General features: G+C 36.7%; 1 protein-coding gene across 4 annotated transcripts; it reads left to right on the forward strand.

Moving 5' to 3' along the window:
- Positions 1–34: 34 nt before the first annotated feature.
- Positions 35–16,968, forward strand: LOC6727700 (eclosion hormone). 4 transcript variants are annotated; one of them, XM_016176528.3, is made up of 4 exons: positions 35–299; positions 16,062–16,241; positions 16,318–16,346; positions 16,561–16,968. In XM_016176528.3, the coding sequence occupies exons 2-4, from the start codon at positions 16,133–16,135 to the stop codon at positions 16,714–16,716; spliced, it is 294 nt and encodes a 97-aa protein (XP_016034272.1). In that variant the 5' UTR covers positions 35–299; positions 16,062–16,132; the 3' UTR covers positions 16,717–16,968. The 4 variants fall into 4 exon arrangements, with proteins under 4 accessions (XP_016034272.1, XP_016034276.1, XP_016034275.1 ...); XM_016176532.3 differs by lacking the exon at positions 35–299 and adding an exon at positions 354–466; XM_016176531.3 differs by lacking the exon at positions 35–299 and adding an exon at positions 14,678–14,793.
- The last annotated feature ends 129 nt before the right edge of the window (positions 16,969–17,097 follow it).

Raw genomic sequence — 17,097 nt, forward strand, 5'->3', positions numbered from 1 at the left:
AATCGAGAAAAAAAGTAAAAAAAAAGGAGTCTAGGCGGCCTTGTGGCTGCCTTAAATCAAAAGCTTATGGGCAAGCTGCTTAAAATTAACATTAAAGCTTAAGTATGCCGTGGGCCCACTGCGCACAGATACGAGATACGAGATACTTTACAGAGCAGATACTTTCTCACCAAGGTTGAGCTGGCAGGCTGGCTGGCAATAATCATAAAAGTAGCCCGCACACAAGTCTCTCGCAAAAACTTTTCACATCGACGAAACAAATGGCAAATGGCCTGGTAGAAGAAACACTTAAGCGCCAGGTAAGTGAAAACTCAAATAAAAATGGCAGGGCACCCCGAAAAAGGAGGAAACTTTCACAATGCAAAAGGAACTCGAGGTCGGGCTATTTTTGGGCATCGGAAAACTTCAAGCTGCCGCAGATTCGATAAACCAACGTTTTGCAGAGCTTAAAGGCATTTTCAGCACAGTAAGTCGGTTGAACTTAAACGAAAAAATTAAGCAAGGTTTTTAAAATAATATAATATAGTATAAATATATTTATAAATATATAGTATAAATATAGAAATATTGCCTTTAAAAAATGTAACATTATCAAAGATGAAACTGACATTTAATAATCATAATAACAAATTCATTAATTACGAATTCTTAAAGGCATACATTTGTTTATTAAAGTATAACGTGCTAAATGCCTTACTCTGCGGATCTTATGAACTGCAAAACGCTATTTTAACTACCGCATACTCGTTTTGATATGAGAAAAAAATAAGATAGATTTTTTGCAATATATTGGGGGCATTGCAGCCCCCAAAGGCTGTGAGCCTTTGAAGCATTACCGCTGCGCCTTGAGCTATGCAAGGCTTTATTTTTGCGACATCAGCTCTTTGAAGTCAGCATAAATTTTGATTGCGAATGGCCGGCAGCTGGACATTTATGGCCATCCGTTTGGACGATTTGCCGGACCACAGTTTGTCGAACTCCGATTATGGAACTGTGTACGTCTAATTGCAATTTCGGCTTCATCTGGCTTGTCTCGACTTAAAGGCACCGGGAAAAATCCCAAAGAGCAACGAAAAAGAGCTAAAAACTAAGGCAAACTGGAAGTTTTCATTGCATTAGCCTGGTCGGGGCAAAGTTGAAATGTCAACGCAAAGTCACACAGATACACATACTATGACACAGACATTCATCGAGCAATATGCGAATTGTGCACTTTTCCGACTAACGTGATTGTGTTGTCAATTTGGCCATCACAGCGATATTTTGACCTTAAAATAACACAAAATATTTTTAAAACATCGAGCTTTACTTATTATGAAAAACAATGGTTGCCATGAAAATGCAGATTAAATTAAAATAGAATAAAATTGATTCATCGACTTAAGGCAATTTCACTTTTTATTAAGTTTTAAAAAAATACACATTTAATATACACAATAAGGAAAATAAGTATGGCAAGTTTACTCAATACTTTGACCCACCCTTTTACTTTTGTTTTATTTTAAATTTCTGATTTTTTCTGACTTAATGGGTACTTTTGGCCAACCTGAGTTCAGCACTGTCGACCTGCATTTCACCGGACAGCAGGAGTCGAAAAATTTTTGAAATGCGACCCAATTTTCCTCGTATCGCAACATGGCAGAGTTCAACACATTTCCGCACCTAGAGAAAGGGGCGGGTTAGTCAAGGGAGGGGAGGGGAGAAGGATGCTCGGCTATCTGACATTTTGTCGAGCTGTGCATTTTGGCCATGTGCATGTCAGTGCTGGGTTCCCAATGTAGCCACGCCCACTCTTCACAGCCCAGTTGAGCCATCCGTCAGTTCGATTTATGTCACACATCCTGGCAAACGCACGTGTATATTTGCGTTTGCTAATTAACAAACGTTTGGTCTCATTGCCAGCCAGTGACGTTTTTTGGGGCCAAACTGACTAATTACACCGCGACGTAATCAAGTGACACGGATAGTCCACTTCATCAGCAGCGGTAAAATGCTCTATTTAAACAGTTTACCATAACAGCATTCATATAAAAAATTGTTAAGTAAAGTGTGCGCAAAAAGTTTAAAAATGATTACATTTAATAATGCCGCAGCTCGTTGATTTCGTGGCTGTAGAAGGTTATTCTTTGTGAGCCCGCAGGTTATTGGCGTTTTATAGTAATGCGAGCTGATTTAAATTTCAAAATTCATTACAACCCTTTGAGCGGCGGTAGTTGAATAACACAATGAAGGGAGTTTAATTATTTTGAAATCATTTCATCGTGTTAGCCGTGGAGAGGCATTTTTCCACCGGAAGCTCGGAACAAAAAATCATGAAAATTAAAGCGTTTAAATTCACATCAATATAAATTATGCACGTTTAGTGCAATAACTACTTGTTGTAAATTACCAGACTGTCGTTTCCCTCTCCTGGTATCAAAACTGGATAAGTGTAAAACTAAATTACACGCTATTATCGTATTATTTTCCAAATAAATTGCGATTATTGCTAGTTAGTAGAGAAGGTAGTATACTCTTTTTTGTATTATTTGCATATGTAAATGATGTTTTCTAAGATGATATTTACAAACTGTGATACTCTATGGTGTCATGTATATGATTAGTTTATGTATTTAATTTTAAAACTCTTTGCTTCAGTTAATGTTTTATGCCAGACTTAGAAGAGTAACCTATCTCGTTTAAAACCGTTTTTTTTTTAGTGTGATATTGGAGAGTCCTTATCAGCACTAATTCCTTTAATTAATATTCATTTTCTATAATTAATCAGTTCGCTGTTGTATTTGTAAGCCCGAAATTTAGTACTAATTCGTGTGTTTAGAACTAAAGCAATAACCTATAAATCTATGTGGATTATGAGTCGAACCCAAATTAGCCAATTAAGCTTGGTGTAAAATCCCAAATAAGAAGACTTTACTCGTTGAGTTTTTGTAAGAAACTGATTTTATTTGGAAATATCTTCGGTTTAACTAGGTGACATGAGAATCGCATCTTAAAGTAAATGGCCTACGCAGAGGCCTAAGTAAATAGTCCCCGCCTTATCGAGGTCCCACGCTCGGGCACATCTGCCTATCTTGAGCGGCGAGGACCTTATCTGTGGTCTCCCGCTAAGGGACTATTTTAGGAGGCGGGGAACGATCTCAAGTGACTGACTCATGTAGTGTGCACATGTTTTTGAGCAATGCACCCATGTCGCCTTAGATAACAAAATCCTAAATATAATTTATCGCTCTCGATTCATTTACATAAGATATGAACGGAGCCCAAAATTGTAAGTCTTTAAATATATTCGTGTTCATGTGTGAACATTCTGCCAAAGGGCCAGCAAAGCTGAGATGTACATTAGTATATTAGTTGCATTTATAACAGCAGTGGACTGTATTTATTTGATATATGTTCATTTATTTTGCAACTAAGATTTCAATGGGCCTAGTTTTTCTGGCTTTTAATTTTATTGGATTACAATTATGGTTTATATTATTTTTAATTCAACAATTTGTACTCAATTAACTTATTTTAAACATTTTGCTTTTTCTATGTAGAAGTACATTTTCTATTAAACAACGATATAGTGGACTGTATATTTTTATTTGTTATATTATTTTATTGTTTATTTACTATTGATATTTATAGTACTGGCAACGGACCTGCAAAGGTTATTGCTTGCATTCTTTGTTGCACAGCACATTTCCGTATGAAATATATTATTAATACTATCATTAGTATTAAAGCAATAATTAATCCAGCATGTCCGGAAATATGATGGAAATGTAAATCTTTCAATTTTTGATGGTTCTCTTTCATAAATTTAATTTCATTATTCAATCGTTCAAATTCCTCAGTATGATTTAATATTGATAGTTTCAGCGGATCCCAAATAATCTTCGGCACTTCACTAACTTCTCCTATATAAGGTGTTGATAATAATTCTTCACTTTCGGACTGAATGTTATGGTGGGCAACTAGAATTTTATCGTCGGTTCTTGCCGTGCAATATGGCGCAATGCTTAAAACTCCTTGCTGAGGCAAATCAAACAATTCAATTTGAGAGCCAGTACATTGCAGACGGACTTTTGAATTCGCAGGAACCTTAAACAACCAACTACTTTTCTTTTCTAACTCTACCCAGTAACTTTTAGAGTCGACTACTGTTTTATAGATGCAGTTCGCCGCTTTATCTGGCTTTAGAGGCTGAATCTCACATGCATTATCATTCGCTGAATTCCAGGGCCAACTTCCTTTGCATATCATCTAAGACTAGACTACATTGCTCTTCAAAGCTATGAAGTCTTTCGCAAACTTTCCTCATACTTTGTATAAGCGCATTACCCTTTGTTAACATTTTAAAATATGGATCCATTTTATAATAGATAACCAAATTCCAAGAAGTACTCACAATCTCAACATCTCCTAGCGGGTCTAGATATATTGCTGAGGTTTTATTTATTTTGTCTATAGAATATCTTGGTGTTATATCTTTAGGTAATGCGCTAGAAACTTGACAACTTAACACAAACAACAACATTGCCATAATGATTCCGATCTTGGACATTCCCGATGTCGCTCTAGTTCGTCTTTTTGGCTCTTGGTCAGCCTCATTTTTGTCAACAGACTTTATTCCTTCCAAGGGACAAATTTTAGTAATGGGTCTAGTGATATATCCTTCCTGCATCTTTACTTTAGCCACTCGGACCTTATCATCATTCCCCTTATGCACCTTTTCCACCTTTCCTAAAGGCCATCTTGCAGGATGACAATTCTCATCCTTTAATAAAACTATTTGCCCTTCTTCTATATTAGGAATTTCCTTTTTCCATTTATTCCTTTGCTGGAGCGTATGCAAATATTCACTTTTCCACTTAACCCAGAAATCTTTCTTCATTTTTTGGATAAGTCTCCACCTATCCAAATTTCCGATTTTTTCATCTTCCATTGGTTCGACTATTTCTAAAGGTGGTCTTCCAATTAAAAAATGACCTGGTGTTAAAACTTCTTGTTGGTCCTTCTCACTAACTATAGTGTATAATGGCCTTGAATTTAAGCATGCTTCTATTTGACATAAAAGAGTTGACATTTCTTCGTAAGTCAAAATAGTGTCGCCGATTATACGCTTTAAATGGTATTTCATTGACTTAACTCCAGCTTCCCAAATACCTCCGAAGTGAGGTCCTGCCGGGGGAATAAAATGCCAATCAATCCTGTCCTTTTCAAGCTGCGCTGCAATCGTTATATTTTCTTGTATTGCATTAAATAACTCTTGATCTAATTTTCTTGCAGCTCCTACAAAATTTGTTCCGTTGTCTGAATAGATATTGGAACATTTTCCCCGTCTAGCAATAAATCTTCTGAGTGCTGCTAAAAATGCGTCTGAAGTTAGATCGCTTACCATTTCTAAGTGTATGGCTTTGGTGGCCATGCAAACGAATACAGCAACGTATCCTTTAAATGTTTTTTGGCCACGATTTTTTGAACATTTAACATAATAAGGACCTGCGTAATCTATTCCAGTATTAAGAAACGGGAATGTCATCGTCACTCTATATTTTGGCAAGTTACCCATTATTTGCTGAGCTGTATTTTGTTTATATCTTGCACACGTTACACATTCTCTTAAATACTTTTTCAACGAATTTTTCAACCCGAAAATCCAATACTTTCTTTGGATATAGTTTCGCATTAGGTTTATCCCTCCATGCAATGTTTCCTTATGAGCATTTTTTATTAATAAGCTTGTTAGGTGGCATTTTTCTAAAATGATTGGATGTTTAACATTAAATTCTGCATTGGAATTTTGCAATCTTCCTCCAACTCTTAGAACCCCATCCTTGTCCAAAAATGGATTCAATGACAATATTTTATTATTTGTCTTGATTTCCTTTTTGATTTTAAGGCACTTTATCTCTTGCCTAAACTGGTATTCTTGTTGTTTCTTAATAACAACTGTTTCCGCTATTCTTATCTCCTTTACTGAAATAATTGATGAATAGGCTTTATTTCTTGTTTTCATCTGCACGAATCTATTTATGTATGCTATTATACGTATAAGTTTTTCTATACTGGAATACCTTTCTATTAATTCGTAAATAGGATCATCTATTTTGTCATTTAATACCGTATTTATTAAGACAGGTTCTTCTACAGACTGCTGCCGAGGCCAAAGTTCTTTTGGGTCTGCTAGCCATTTCGGACCTTTCCACCAAAAATCACAGTTGATCAACTGGTTAGAATCCACTCCCCTGGATGCTAAATCTGCTGGATTATCCTCTGACTTAACATGATTCCATTCAGTATTTTTTAATTTCCGAATGTCATCCGTTCTTCTTTTTATAAATTTGATCTTACTTTGACCACTGTTAATCCATGCTAAGGTAATCGTGGAATCACTCCAAGCATAGATCTCCATTATATTGTCAATTGATCCTTTTAGTCTTTGGATTAATTCACTAAGCAGGTGAGCTGCACACAGCTCGAGTTTGGGAATTGTCTTCCTATTTTTTATAGGGTTGACTCTACTTTTGCTAGCTATTATATTAACATGAGGTCCTACTTTAGCATAGACTACTGCAGCATATGCTTTTTCGGAGGCGTCCGCAAATCCGTGAATCTGAATGACTGAAGAACTGTTTGAATTAATCCATCTTGGGATTCGAATATTCTCTAACAATAATAAATTTTCTTTATATTTTTCCCAATAATTTTTATCTTCTATGGATAATTCCTGATCCCATTCACTTTTATTTATCCAAAGTTTTTGAATAAAAAGTTTTCCTGAAACCGTGACTGGTGCCAACCATCCTAACGGATCAAATATTTTTGCTAGCGTTGATAACACCACGCGCTTATTTATATTTTTTGATTCATCATTACAATTTACGCTGAACTTAAATAAATCATTTTGAGGTTCCCATTTTAGTCCTAAAGTTTTAACACATTCATTTTCGATAATATTGAGAACCTTATTGTCCCCTGTGTCCTCCACAGTGGTTAATATTTTGGAATTGTTGGAAATCCATTTCCTTAAGTTGAATCCAACTTTCTGCAATTCATGGAGAATTAATGTTATTAATTTATTAGCTTCTTCTACCGAATCAGCTCCAGTCATTAGGTCATCCATATAGAAATCATTCCTAATTATTGCACTAATAACTTGGTTTTTACATTTATCTGCAATATCTACCAGAACCCTGGTAGCCAAATATGGTGCAGATGCAGTTCCGTAAGTGACTGTGGTTAATTTATATGTTTTAATTTTTTCTTTTGGAGAATTTCTCCATAAAATATATTGATATTTTTGATCATTATTATCTATTTTAATTTGTCGGTACATCTTTTCAATGTCTGCCGAAACAACAAATTCCCATTTTCTCCATTTAATAATAATGTCAAAAATATCTTTTTGAACTCGTGGCCCAACCCACATTATGTCGTTCAAACTTTTGTTATTCGTAGTTTTTGCTGAAGCATCAAAAACTACTCTCAATTTGGTCGTAAGGCTTGAATCTCTAATCACTGCCTGGTGCGGTAAAAAATATTTGCCTTCATCACTCACTTCAATCATGTGTCCTAAATCCATGTATTCATTCATGAATTTAGTGTAGTCAACCTTAAGTTTTTCATTTCTTTTTAGTTTTTTCTCCAGATTCATGTAACGAGCTATCGCTTGTTTCTTTGAATCTCCTAAGGTGACATCCTCCTTGAATGGAATTGACACAATGTATCGCCCATCTGAATCTTTTTTTGTCGTTTTGATAAATTTATTTTCACAGATTTCAGACTCGATATCATCTTTTTCTTCTTCTTCCACTTCCCAGTAGCGATCTAACTCTTTTATTTCTATTGTTGTGGCTACAATGGTTTCTTTTCCTTTGGATTTTTTACATCCAGAAACTATCCACCCGAAATCAGTTTTTTGCCCAAGGAGACCGTCTATTTTTATAACTCCATTTTGCAGAATGTGAGTATATACGTCTGCTCCAATGATTAGATCAATGCGACCCGGTTTATTAAAATCGGGGTCGGCTAATTTAAAGTTCTTCCATTTTTTCTGATCAACATTAATCGTGTTGACTGGAAGTGCCTTCATAAGTTTTGGGAGAATAATTGCTTCAATTTCTAAATTTTTCGGAGAATTTCTTATCGAAATAACCGCTTTGTGCTTGGAGATGCACGTTCCTGTGGAAGATACTCCACTTATTTCAGTATGAGACCGAAATTTTTTCAATTTTAGAATCTGTGCAGACTCTTCTGAAATAATTGTGCTTTGAGAGCCACTATCAATCAATGCTCTTAATTGTTCAAAGCCTCCATACCTCGACTTTACTTGAATCAAGGCCGTGGCCAACAAGGCTTGACCTGTTGTTCTACACGTATTCACTTTTTCTGGATTATGACCTGCAAAGTGAAGTAACGTGTGGTGAGGTTTACGACAAGTCGAACAAAGCTGCTCGCTTATACATTTTTTACCAAACGGATGCCTCAGACATCTTAGGCAAATCCCATTTTTTCTTACCCAGTCAGACCGTTCTGCTGGATTCATTATTTTAAATTTATGGCATTGAATTAAATAATGCCCTGGTAGTTTGCAATATGCACAATTGTCACTATAATTTTTATTCTTGTTATTATTAATCATTTTCTTTACAGGTTTTACTTCCTGTGAGAATGATGATATAGAATTGAGCCTTTGCTCTAAAAAGTCCATGACATCAGAAAGTGCCTGTATTTCTTTTGTCTTTTTAACATGGCTTTCATATAAATTGAGTGATTCTTTATTGAATTTCCGAAGAATTATGTGAGCGAAAATTGCATCCACATCTTCTGGTAATTGTGCCTTTAATTTTATAATATAAATTGACTCGTTAATCGTGTCAATAAATGTCTTTATTTGCTTATTGGATTCTAAATTTAAATTTGGCATATCCATAAGCCTATTCATATGATCTGAGAATATGTTTCTTTTATTCTCATATCGCTTGGTCAAAAACTCCCAAGTGGCTTCATAATTTTCTCCAGAGCCGAGCAGTAAATGAGTAACCACATTTCTGGCTTCTCCTTTTAATGCTGACTTTAGATAATTAAATTTGAGAGAAGGACTGAGATCCTCTCTCACATGTATGAGCTCTGTAAAGAGTTCATTAAAAAGATCCCATTCTTTGGAATCACCAAAGAAAGTGGGAATCTGTATTTTAGGCAGGGTTGGTAACTCCTCCGCCTTAACAACCGTCGACATTTCAGCTTTATTTATTGTGCCACTGAGTCGACTATTAATGGCTGTAAGAATATTTTGTTTGTCAAATTCAAGTTCGCTAATTTCTTCTTCGAATAGCGAGCTATCAAAATGACTATTCACCTGTTCAATCAGGTTATCTATTTTATGCCATAAAAATTCAATTTTATTTTTCCTTATTTTAAGGAAATCTGGACTACTGTCTATTAGTTTAGACGTATCTTCTAGATATACTCGAAATTGGCCAACATTATTTCGAAATGCCTGCTCTACTTTTAGAGCGTTGTTTTGTGCTATACCCTCTTTTTCAGGGTGACCACACATTTCAAGGTTTAATGTAGGGGGAGGGTTTGATTTAGGGACAGTGTTTGATTTAGGGAAAGTGTTTTCTACCGACTCGCCCTTAATTTTTTCATTTTTATTTTTAATTTTTTCTAACACCATCATTATTAAATCATACTGCTTCGTGTTAAAATATTCATGATCGACAACGCCGATCTTTAACAAATTGCTATGATTAGCAATGAAACATTTTTGAAGCTCATTTAATTTTAGAATTTCTTCATCTGTTAATGTTGGTTTTACTTCCAACTTTCTAATTTCCAAAATAATTTCGGACTGCTTCTTAAGGAATTGAATAGTCTTTTCTGACATCATTTTGAAAATTTTTTGTAATTTCTTAATATATATAGTACGTGTATATGTATTTTATATGTATTTATATATATATGTGTGTTTGGATAAACAGAAAATTCTTGTTTTGACTTAGCTGATGTCGTTGTTGTTGCTGCTGCTGTTGCTGCTGTTGTTGCTGCTGTTGCTACTGCTGTTGCTGCTTCTGCTGCTGCTGTTGTTGCTGCTTCTGCTGCTGGTAGAGGCTCCTTTAAATTTGACTTCCTTCTCTTCTTTAAGGCTCCGTCGATGTTTAAAGATGATTTTTTTTTTATTTGGCACGTTTTATTATTTTTGTAGTCCAGTCAGATTTTTTGTTTTTTAGCCATTTATTTCGGCATTTATGCTCTTTTGGCATATACACTGCACTCTATTTATGAGCTGATTTAATGCTATTAGAGCATTTATAAGGCACTGTTTTCAGGCACTTTTTATTTAATTTATGCTCTTATGGCATATACACTGCACTCTATTTATGAGCTGATTTAATGCTATTAGAGCATTTATAAGGCACTTTTGTTATGCACTTTTTAATTTCACAATTGCTGATGTATGGCCTCAAGCACGCCTTACCACAATTTATAATGGTACACAAAGCAACCTTTAGCTATAGACTATAAGGTGCTTGTTTTAAAACATAAAAGATTCTTTTGTATCTTTTTGCTTTTTATATTTATACTCTGTTCCTTACCTTTGGTAGGGGGAAACAAGAGTCACTTATTTTTGCTACCTTTAGCTGTAAGATGCTTAAAGGAGCTGGCCTTTCTCTGAGTTCCTTACCTTTGGTAGGGGGAAACTGCAGAGTCGATTAAAGGCTCGAAGGACCAAATGTAAAATCCCAAATAAGAAGACTTTACTCGTTGAGTTTTTGTAAGAAACTGATTTTATTTGGAAATATCTTCGGTTTAACTAGGTGACATGAGAATCGCATCTTAAAGTAAATGGCCTACGCAGAGGCCTAAGTAAATAGTCCCCGCCTTATCGAGGTCCCACGCTCGGGCACATCTGCCTATCTTGAGCGGCGAGGACCTTATCTGTGGTCTCCCGCTAAGGGACTATTTTAGGAGGCGGGGAACGATCTCAAGTGACTGACTCATGTAGTGTGCACATGTTTTTGAGCAATGCACCCATGTCGCCTTAGATAACAAAATCCTAAATATAATTTATCGCTCTCGATTCATTTACATAAGATATGAACGGAGCCCAAAATTGTAAGTCTTTAAATATATTCGTGTTCATGTGTGAACACTTGGCTTAAAATCGATTGCATTTTATTTAGATTTCTGTTTTAAGATCTTATCTCAAATTAGTTTGTTTTTTCTGTAGACCTGCCAACAAACTTGTCAAAAACCTCAAAAAGCAATTATCAAATAAAGCAAAGCAGGGAATCTTTCGCACAGCATGAGCTGAATTGAAGGCAGGACATACAATTCCGAGCAGACACAAAAACGAAAACAACAGGAAATCAAAAAAACAAAAGCAGCTTCGAGTCAAACACAAAATGAAAGGACATTAAACATGAACGAGCATTGTGGCACAAAGTAAATGGCAGGATTAAAACGGCTCATTCTGTCCCCGGCCGTGTGTGGGTGTATATTTGTCTGCTCGTAGGGGTTTCCATGACCACTCACCCAACCAAAGTGCCACCCACCCACCTAGAATTGCAGGGCGGACCACCGAACCACCCACCGAGGATCCAGCCTCAATGCCGCCACTTAAGCAGCGCTACGTGAGCCAAGAGACACACACGCAAATAACTGCGGGGGTAGCTTTTAATTATCTCGTTATTTTTTAATTTCCACCATTTCACTGATTTCATTTTGAGCACATCGAGCGCGACGGGCGGTCGCCTTCCCGGCCAGAAAAATAAGAAACTCTGGAGGAAGTGGCTCCGTAATCCCGTCGCCATTCGAACCTGCTGAATATGCAGAACGGAGATCTTTGGACGCAACTAATTCGCAGCTCGGTTAATTCTGTCCAGGTTGTTGTCTTGGCGACACACTGCGAAAATGACATACGTCTTTAGGAGCTAAAGGAATTTACAATTTCTAACTTGTAACTGAATCCAAATGAAGCCAATTAAAGTATTACTTGTATAAAATATTCAAATAAAAATATTAATATTTAAATGAAACGTTATCTAAATACTATGACATAAAATTAACGTTTTATTTTGCTGTAAGATTAGCCAATTTACTATAAATTCTGATGCTCGGAATCTACTACAGTATCATCTTCTGTATAGAAAATTCCCAGCTGATTTAAATAGTATTAACTATTGCAGCAGTGTTAACAAAATTTTCATATTTTTTCTCTGTACAGCAATAATTTGTTTACGCTCTAATGGCCCGGCCACTTGGAATGGCTCTTAAAGCCCCACAAAAACGACGGCTGAGTGTAAAGTGAGCTGAAAAACAATTAAGTCAGCTGAGAAGCCCACCGACCCAGTCCCACAATCCGGCGACCTGTCGACCCACCAGCCCTGCACATTAACATCAAATTAGTTCGTGGATTAACACGTTTTTCACATGCCGGTGGCGAAAGGGAGGGAGCAACGGGAACTTCAGGAACCCAAGCTCCATTACGCATACGACACGATGCCGGGCGGGGAGGCCTTTAGTTCTTTAGTTTGCCCCCCGTGTGCAGCGAGCCGTGTGAAAAGGCTTACTACACTAATTATACTCATGGCTAGCCTTTATTTTCGGGGACATGGCTAAAAATACTTTAAAGTTTATTATTAACTAGTGAGACTATATTAAAAGCTGTTGGCCTTTATCATGCGGCACTGAGGACTGAACAGATTGAGCGAGCATAACGAACTACACAGCTTCATTACTAACAATAAAAATCTATAACATTAAATAAAGTTATTTTATATTTAAGAGATAACAGAGATAACAGAAATACAGCTGTAAGCTGCTTTCATAGAATAGTGTTCGAACGAAATGCGTCAGATCCATCATTGCCATTATTTTCAGCCCCACTGTAGGTATATATATTTAAATAAAGTTTTTTGTTCGACCTGGCAAACTTTGCAGCTACAAAATAGGCTTCATTGCTCTTTTGTCATGCCCGGTAGAAGCTGGCAACATATATAGTCGTATATCTTGGAGCTAAAATCAGTGGCACAATGAGCATATTGTGTGGCTAAAAATTTAATGCTTACGTGCCTGAAATATCTGCCGAGGCACAAAGGATGCGATTGCAATGTATGAAAGGGATATGTGAGGCGCATCGACTCTTCGGGCAGAGTTCATAAATAAAGCGTCCGAAAATCTCGACTTTTGGCTTGGTTTAAAATAAAAGTTTCTTGCCGTCGCCGGAAAAAGAGTGGAGAAATTGCTTTCGAAAATGCAGCGCTATAAAGAAAATCGTTTACTGATTTACTCGCTCTGCTGTTATGTGGGAAAAAGGGCAACTGGGCAGGGGAAGTGCTGCAACTAATAAAAGTTTTTGCTCTTCGACGGCGCGTTCGGTGGTGTGCCACGCCCACCAACACACTCTCGCTTCCTGGCCATCGGTTGAAATGTTTGCTGTTGTGGCTTTTCAGCAATTTCGACGCACGTCCAGGGGGCACAACACAAAAAGAAGAGTTCAATCCGCCCTGCACTTTAATAATGAGATTTATATTGAACAAAATTGATTGCCTCCAAGGGAGCCAATAAATGGACCAATAAACATCTCATTGATCAGGTTCTCCTCGAGCCAACTATTTTAGTGTCATCATAAAACTAGTGAATTGGGGAGAGGATGCGTGGAGCGCCTGAAACACTCCTAATATCTTTCAAGTTCACAACGTTAAATTGAGATGTACATATTTCGCAAGGGGATAAACATTAAAAAACAGTAACATATATTCCTTTCTAGGCTTGGAAATAAATGTAGCACGAATAGAAACTACATTTTTAAACTCACATTAACTATTTAAAATTTTTAATTTATAAGCAATAAATTTTTTGCTCCACTCTTCTCAGCTGACTTATATGTTAATCTAGATTTGCGATTTGACATTTTCAGCATGCACATTTTACACGACTATTCCACCGTTTATCTACATCTATATTAAAGGCGACACCTAGCGGTAAAATGAAAGACGAACTGCTTGACGTCGATATGCACTGCTTTCATGTAACGGTCTAAAACAAGATGCTGATTTCTGTTTAAACGGATAAATAAACGGATACATACATGTAAATAGGATTTTTTATAAATTAATAAAGAAAATAAAAAAAACTTAACTCAATTTATATCTGTGCCACAGGTTAAATCATTTTAATACTTATACGTCTATGTTCATTTTAATTAAGTTCTATGCTTCCTACGTTTTTAAATTAAATATTTGCTATAACCACAAAGCATAAACAAAAAACAGCTACTTGCATACACAGTTCGGTTTTCCACCTTTTTGTGATTTCCTGATTTATTGACTATGCTGGTTAAAGCTTATTTATTAGTTTGCTAATACTTTCAACTGAGAAATAAATCTAAACCAACAAGGCGTACTGTTGGAAAAACTACTCCTTTCGGCAGTATCATTTCCTGTTTTGGGCTACAACCTGCTGACCAGGCCGAAACCAGAGCGCAAAGAAACGCAATTAAACTGGCTAAGTAACATCCAGTACTCAGAACACCGCTGTGAAAAGCACTCAAGAAAGCCAGCCAGCCAGCCAGCGGAAGTGACATTTTGCCATTTTGCACATATTCAATTAGGTGGACTTGCTGGCGAGATAAATTGATTAATTTGCCTGTGCAAATCAAACAATCGCACGAGATCCAGCGTATAAATACAACAAGAACTCTGCATTCTAGAACCAGTTTCCAGCAAACAAACGTGTTGCCAAGTACTTGGCGAGTAATCCAAAAAGCCCACACCTTCGCTGCCAAACAATCAACTACCGGTAAGTTTCGAGTACCGTTCCTACGTCACTGGCCCGAAAAATCTTAAGCCTGTCTCGAAAGTGTCACGCCCACAAATCGCTGCTTATATGACGTATACGCCGCATGGACTTAACTCATTACTCATACGTTGGCGCGTGTTGCCAATTAGTTAGGAAACATACAATTTGTGGCGCATAAAATTAACATAACTACAAAATTTCCCACGATATGGTTGACTTTTTTGTTTGTTCATTTTTCATATTTTAATTTGTGAGATTCGCTGGAATATATTTATATCGAAACCAGTTGGCAGCGTGTCCGGTTGGAGGCAGGACAAAAGAATTCTTATTTTATTTACATTTTACTGGGGCGAAACGTATTGTTGTGGCGGCATCTGGTCTTGGATCCGTTCTACGCTTTACATTTTAACCATATTTTTACTGCATTTACAGCGCCATTAATTAATGGGCTCGCCAGTCGCATACGATTTGCATTCATTACGATTTCAGTTCGATTCGGCTGTGTCCGTTCGCTTGACACTTCCTGATACTATAGCAGTTTTTCAAAAAGAGCTTTTCGCCGTTGCTACTTTCTTTCCCAAGTCCGGTGAATTTTTTAATGTGCTCTTGAAAATCGGGGAAATTTTTGTAAAGTAATGTTTCTTGGGGATTTGCCATTGTGGATATTGTTTTGTGAGCTATACACAGCCAAAATAATGAATCCTTACGAAATATTTTGTTTGGGTGCATTACGGACTAATTTTGAAATCATCAATTTACCCTTTACAAAATTTCTAACAAAATCCCAATTAAATAAACAATTTTTTTTTGTCGTGTATTAGACCACATTTGATATATCATTAATTATTTAAATAAATACCTACAGCTCATTTATTCATCGCCCATTTAAAAGTGTCATAAAATCTGTTCAGATAATTATGCAAATTAAACAAACTCTTTTCTGAGGAGAACACATTGTAAATGTGCGTAAATTTGCGTATCGCCCGCTACTTTGCATACGCTTACAAAATAAAATGGGTATTTGATTGGGCTCGAATCGATTTCGATTGGCTCAAAGACCTGACGTATTTTAGCGCCACTGGGGCTGGCTTGTCGTGTCGACTTGTCTCGCATCTGCGACCGGCTTCAATAGTTGCTTTTTTATTTTTTGCTGCCGTATCGGGCTTCTTTACTCTGTTAAGCTTTCGCATCTGCGTTTGGGCCGAGAGCATATGTATATAAAATAAGAAGACAAACGAGCGATAATAATTATTTCCAATCCGCTCTAGACAGACAACGGTCGCAAGCTAGTCAGCTCCCCAAACAAATCCGTTGGAATCCAAGTGCCAATACCATCATCATGAACTGCAAGCCCTTGATTTTGTGCACCTTTGTGGCAGTTGCAATGTGCCTGGTGCATTTTGGAAATGCATTGCCCGCCATAAGTCATTATACGCACAAAAGATTTGGTAAGCTATATAAATTGTCTAGCTTTTTGTATGCTCTTGTACTAAACTACTATTTCTATTTTATGTTTCCTTGCAGACTCCATGGGTGGCATTGATTTCATTCAGGTGGGTTAGCAATTTAAGTTTTTGTGATTTTAAAATAAATATTTTACTAAGATCATTATTAAAATGATGCGAAAATGTACTTTCTTTTTTGGAGTTGAATTTGAAATGTATAATTTTTTATTGTCTTGCATTAATTTGATCCTGACGTAAATTTTATTAGAATCCTTAAAAATTACACAAATTATATTAACAAAATTGTTTATTTCTTATCCAGGTGTGCCTTAATAACTGCGTCCAGTGCAAGACCATGCTGGGAGATTACTTCCAGGGGCAGACCTGTGCCCTTTCCTGCCTCAAGTTCAAGGGCAAAGCCATCCCGGACTGCGAGGATATAGCCTCCATAGCCCCGTTTCTAAATGCGCTCGAGTGAAGCGATAAGAGGCGCCTCTTGTGCGATGTGCGGTGTGTGTGGTGGTGTGTGCTTTTATGGCCTGTGACTCAGGTGTGGATTTGGGTCAATGTGATGCTCAACACGATGCTCAAGTCTTGCCGATCTTGGCTGCTGATGTCGACCACAACGATGATGAAATTACTTTTGCTAAACAACTGACTTTCCAGCGCGAAACCAAAGAGTTCCTATTAACTTGTAATTGTGTAGTGAATAAACAAATACCAAGAAAAATGTGTGCTGTGTTGTTACTCAAGTTGTTTTTGAGCATGAAGTGGGTGTTAGTAAAATCTTTTAATGGATTGAATTGATTAACAAAAAGTTGATCTGTGTTTATCTTATATTACTTACCATTATCGACTA

Source organism: Drosophila simulans, chromosome 3R (genome assembly GCF_016746395.2).
Source record: "Drosophila simulans strain w501 chromosome 3R, Prin_Dsim_3.1, whole genome shotgun sequence".
Classification (NCBI taxonomy): domain Eukaryota; kingdom Metazoa; phylum Arthropoda; class Insecta; order Diptera; family Drosophilidae; genus Drosophila; species Drosophila simulans.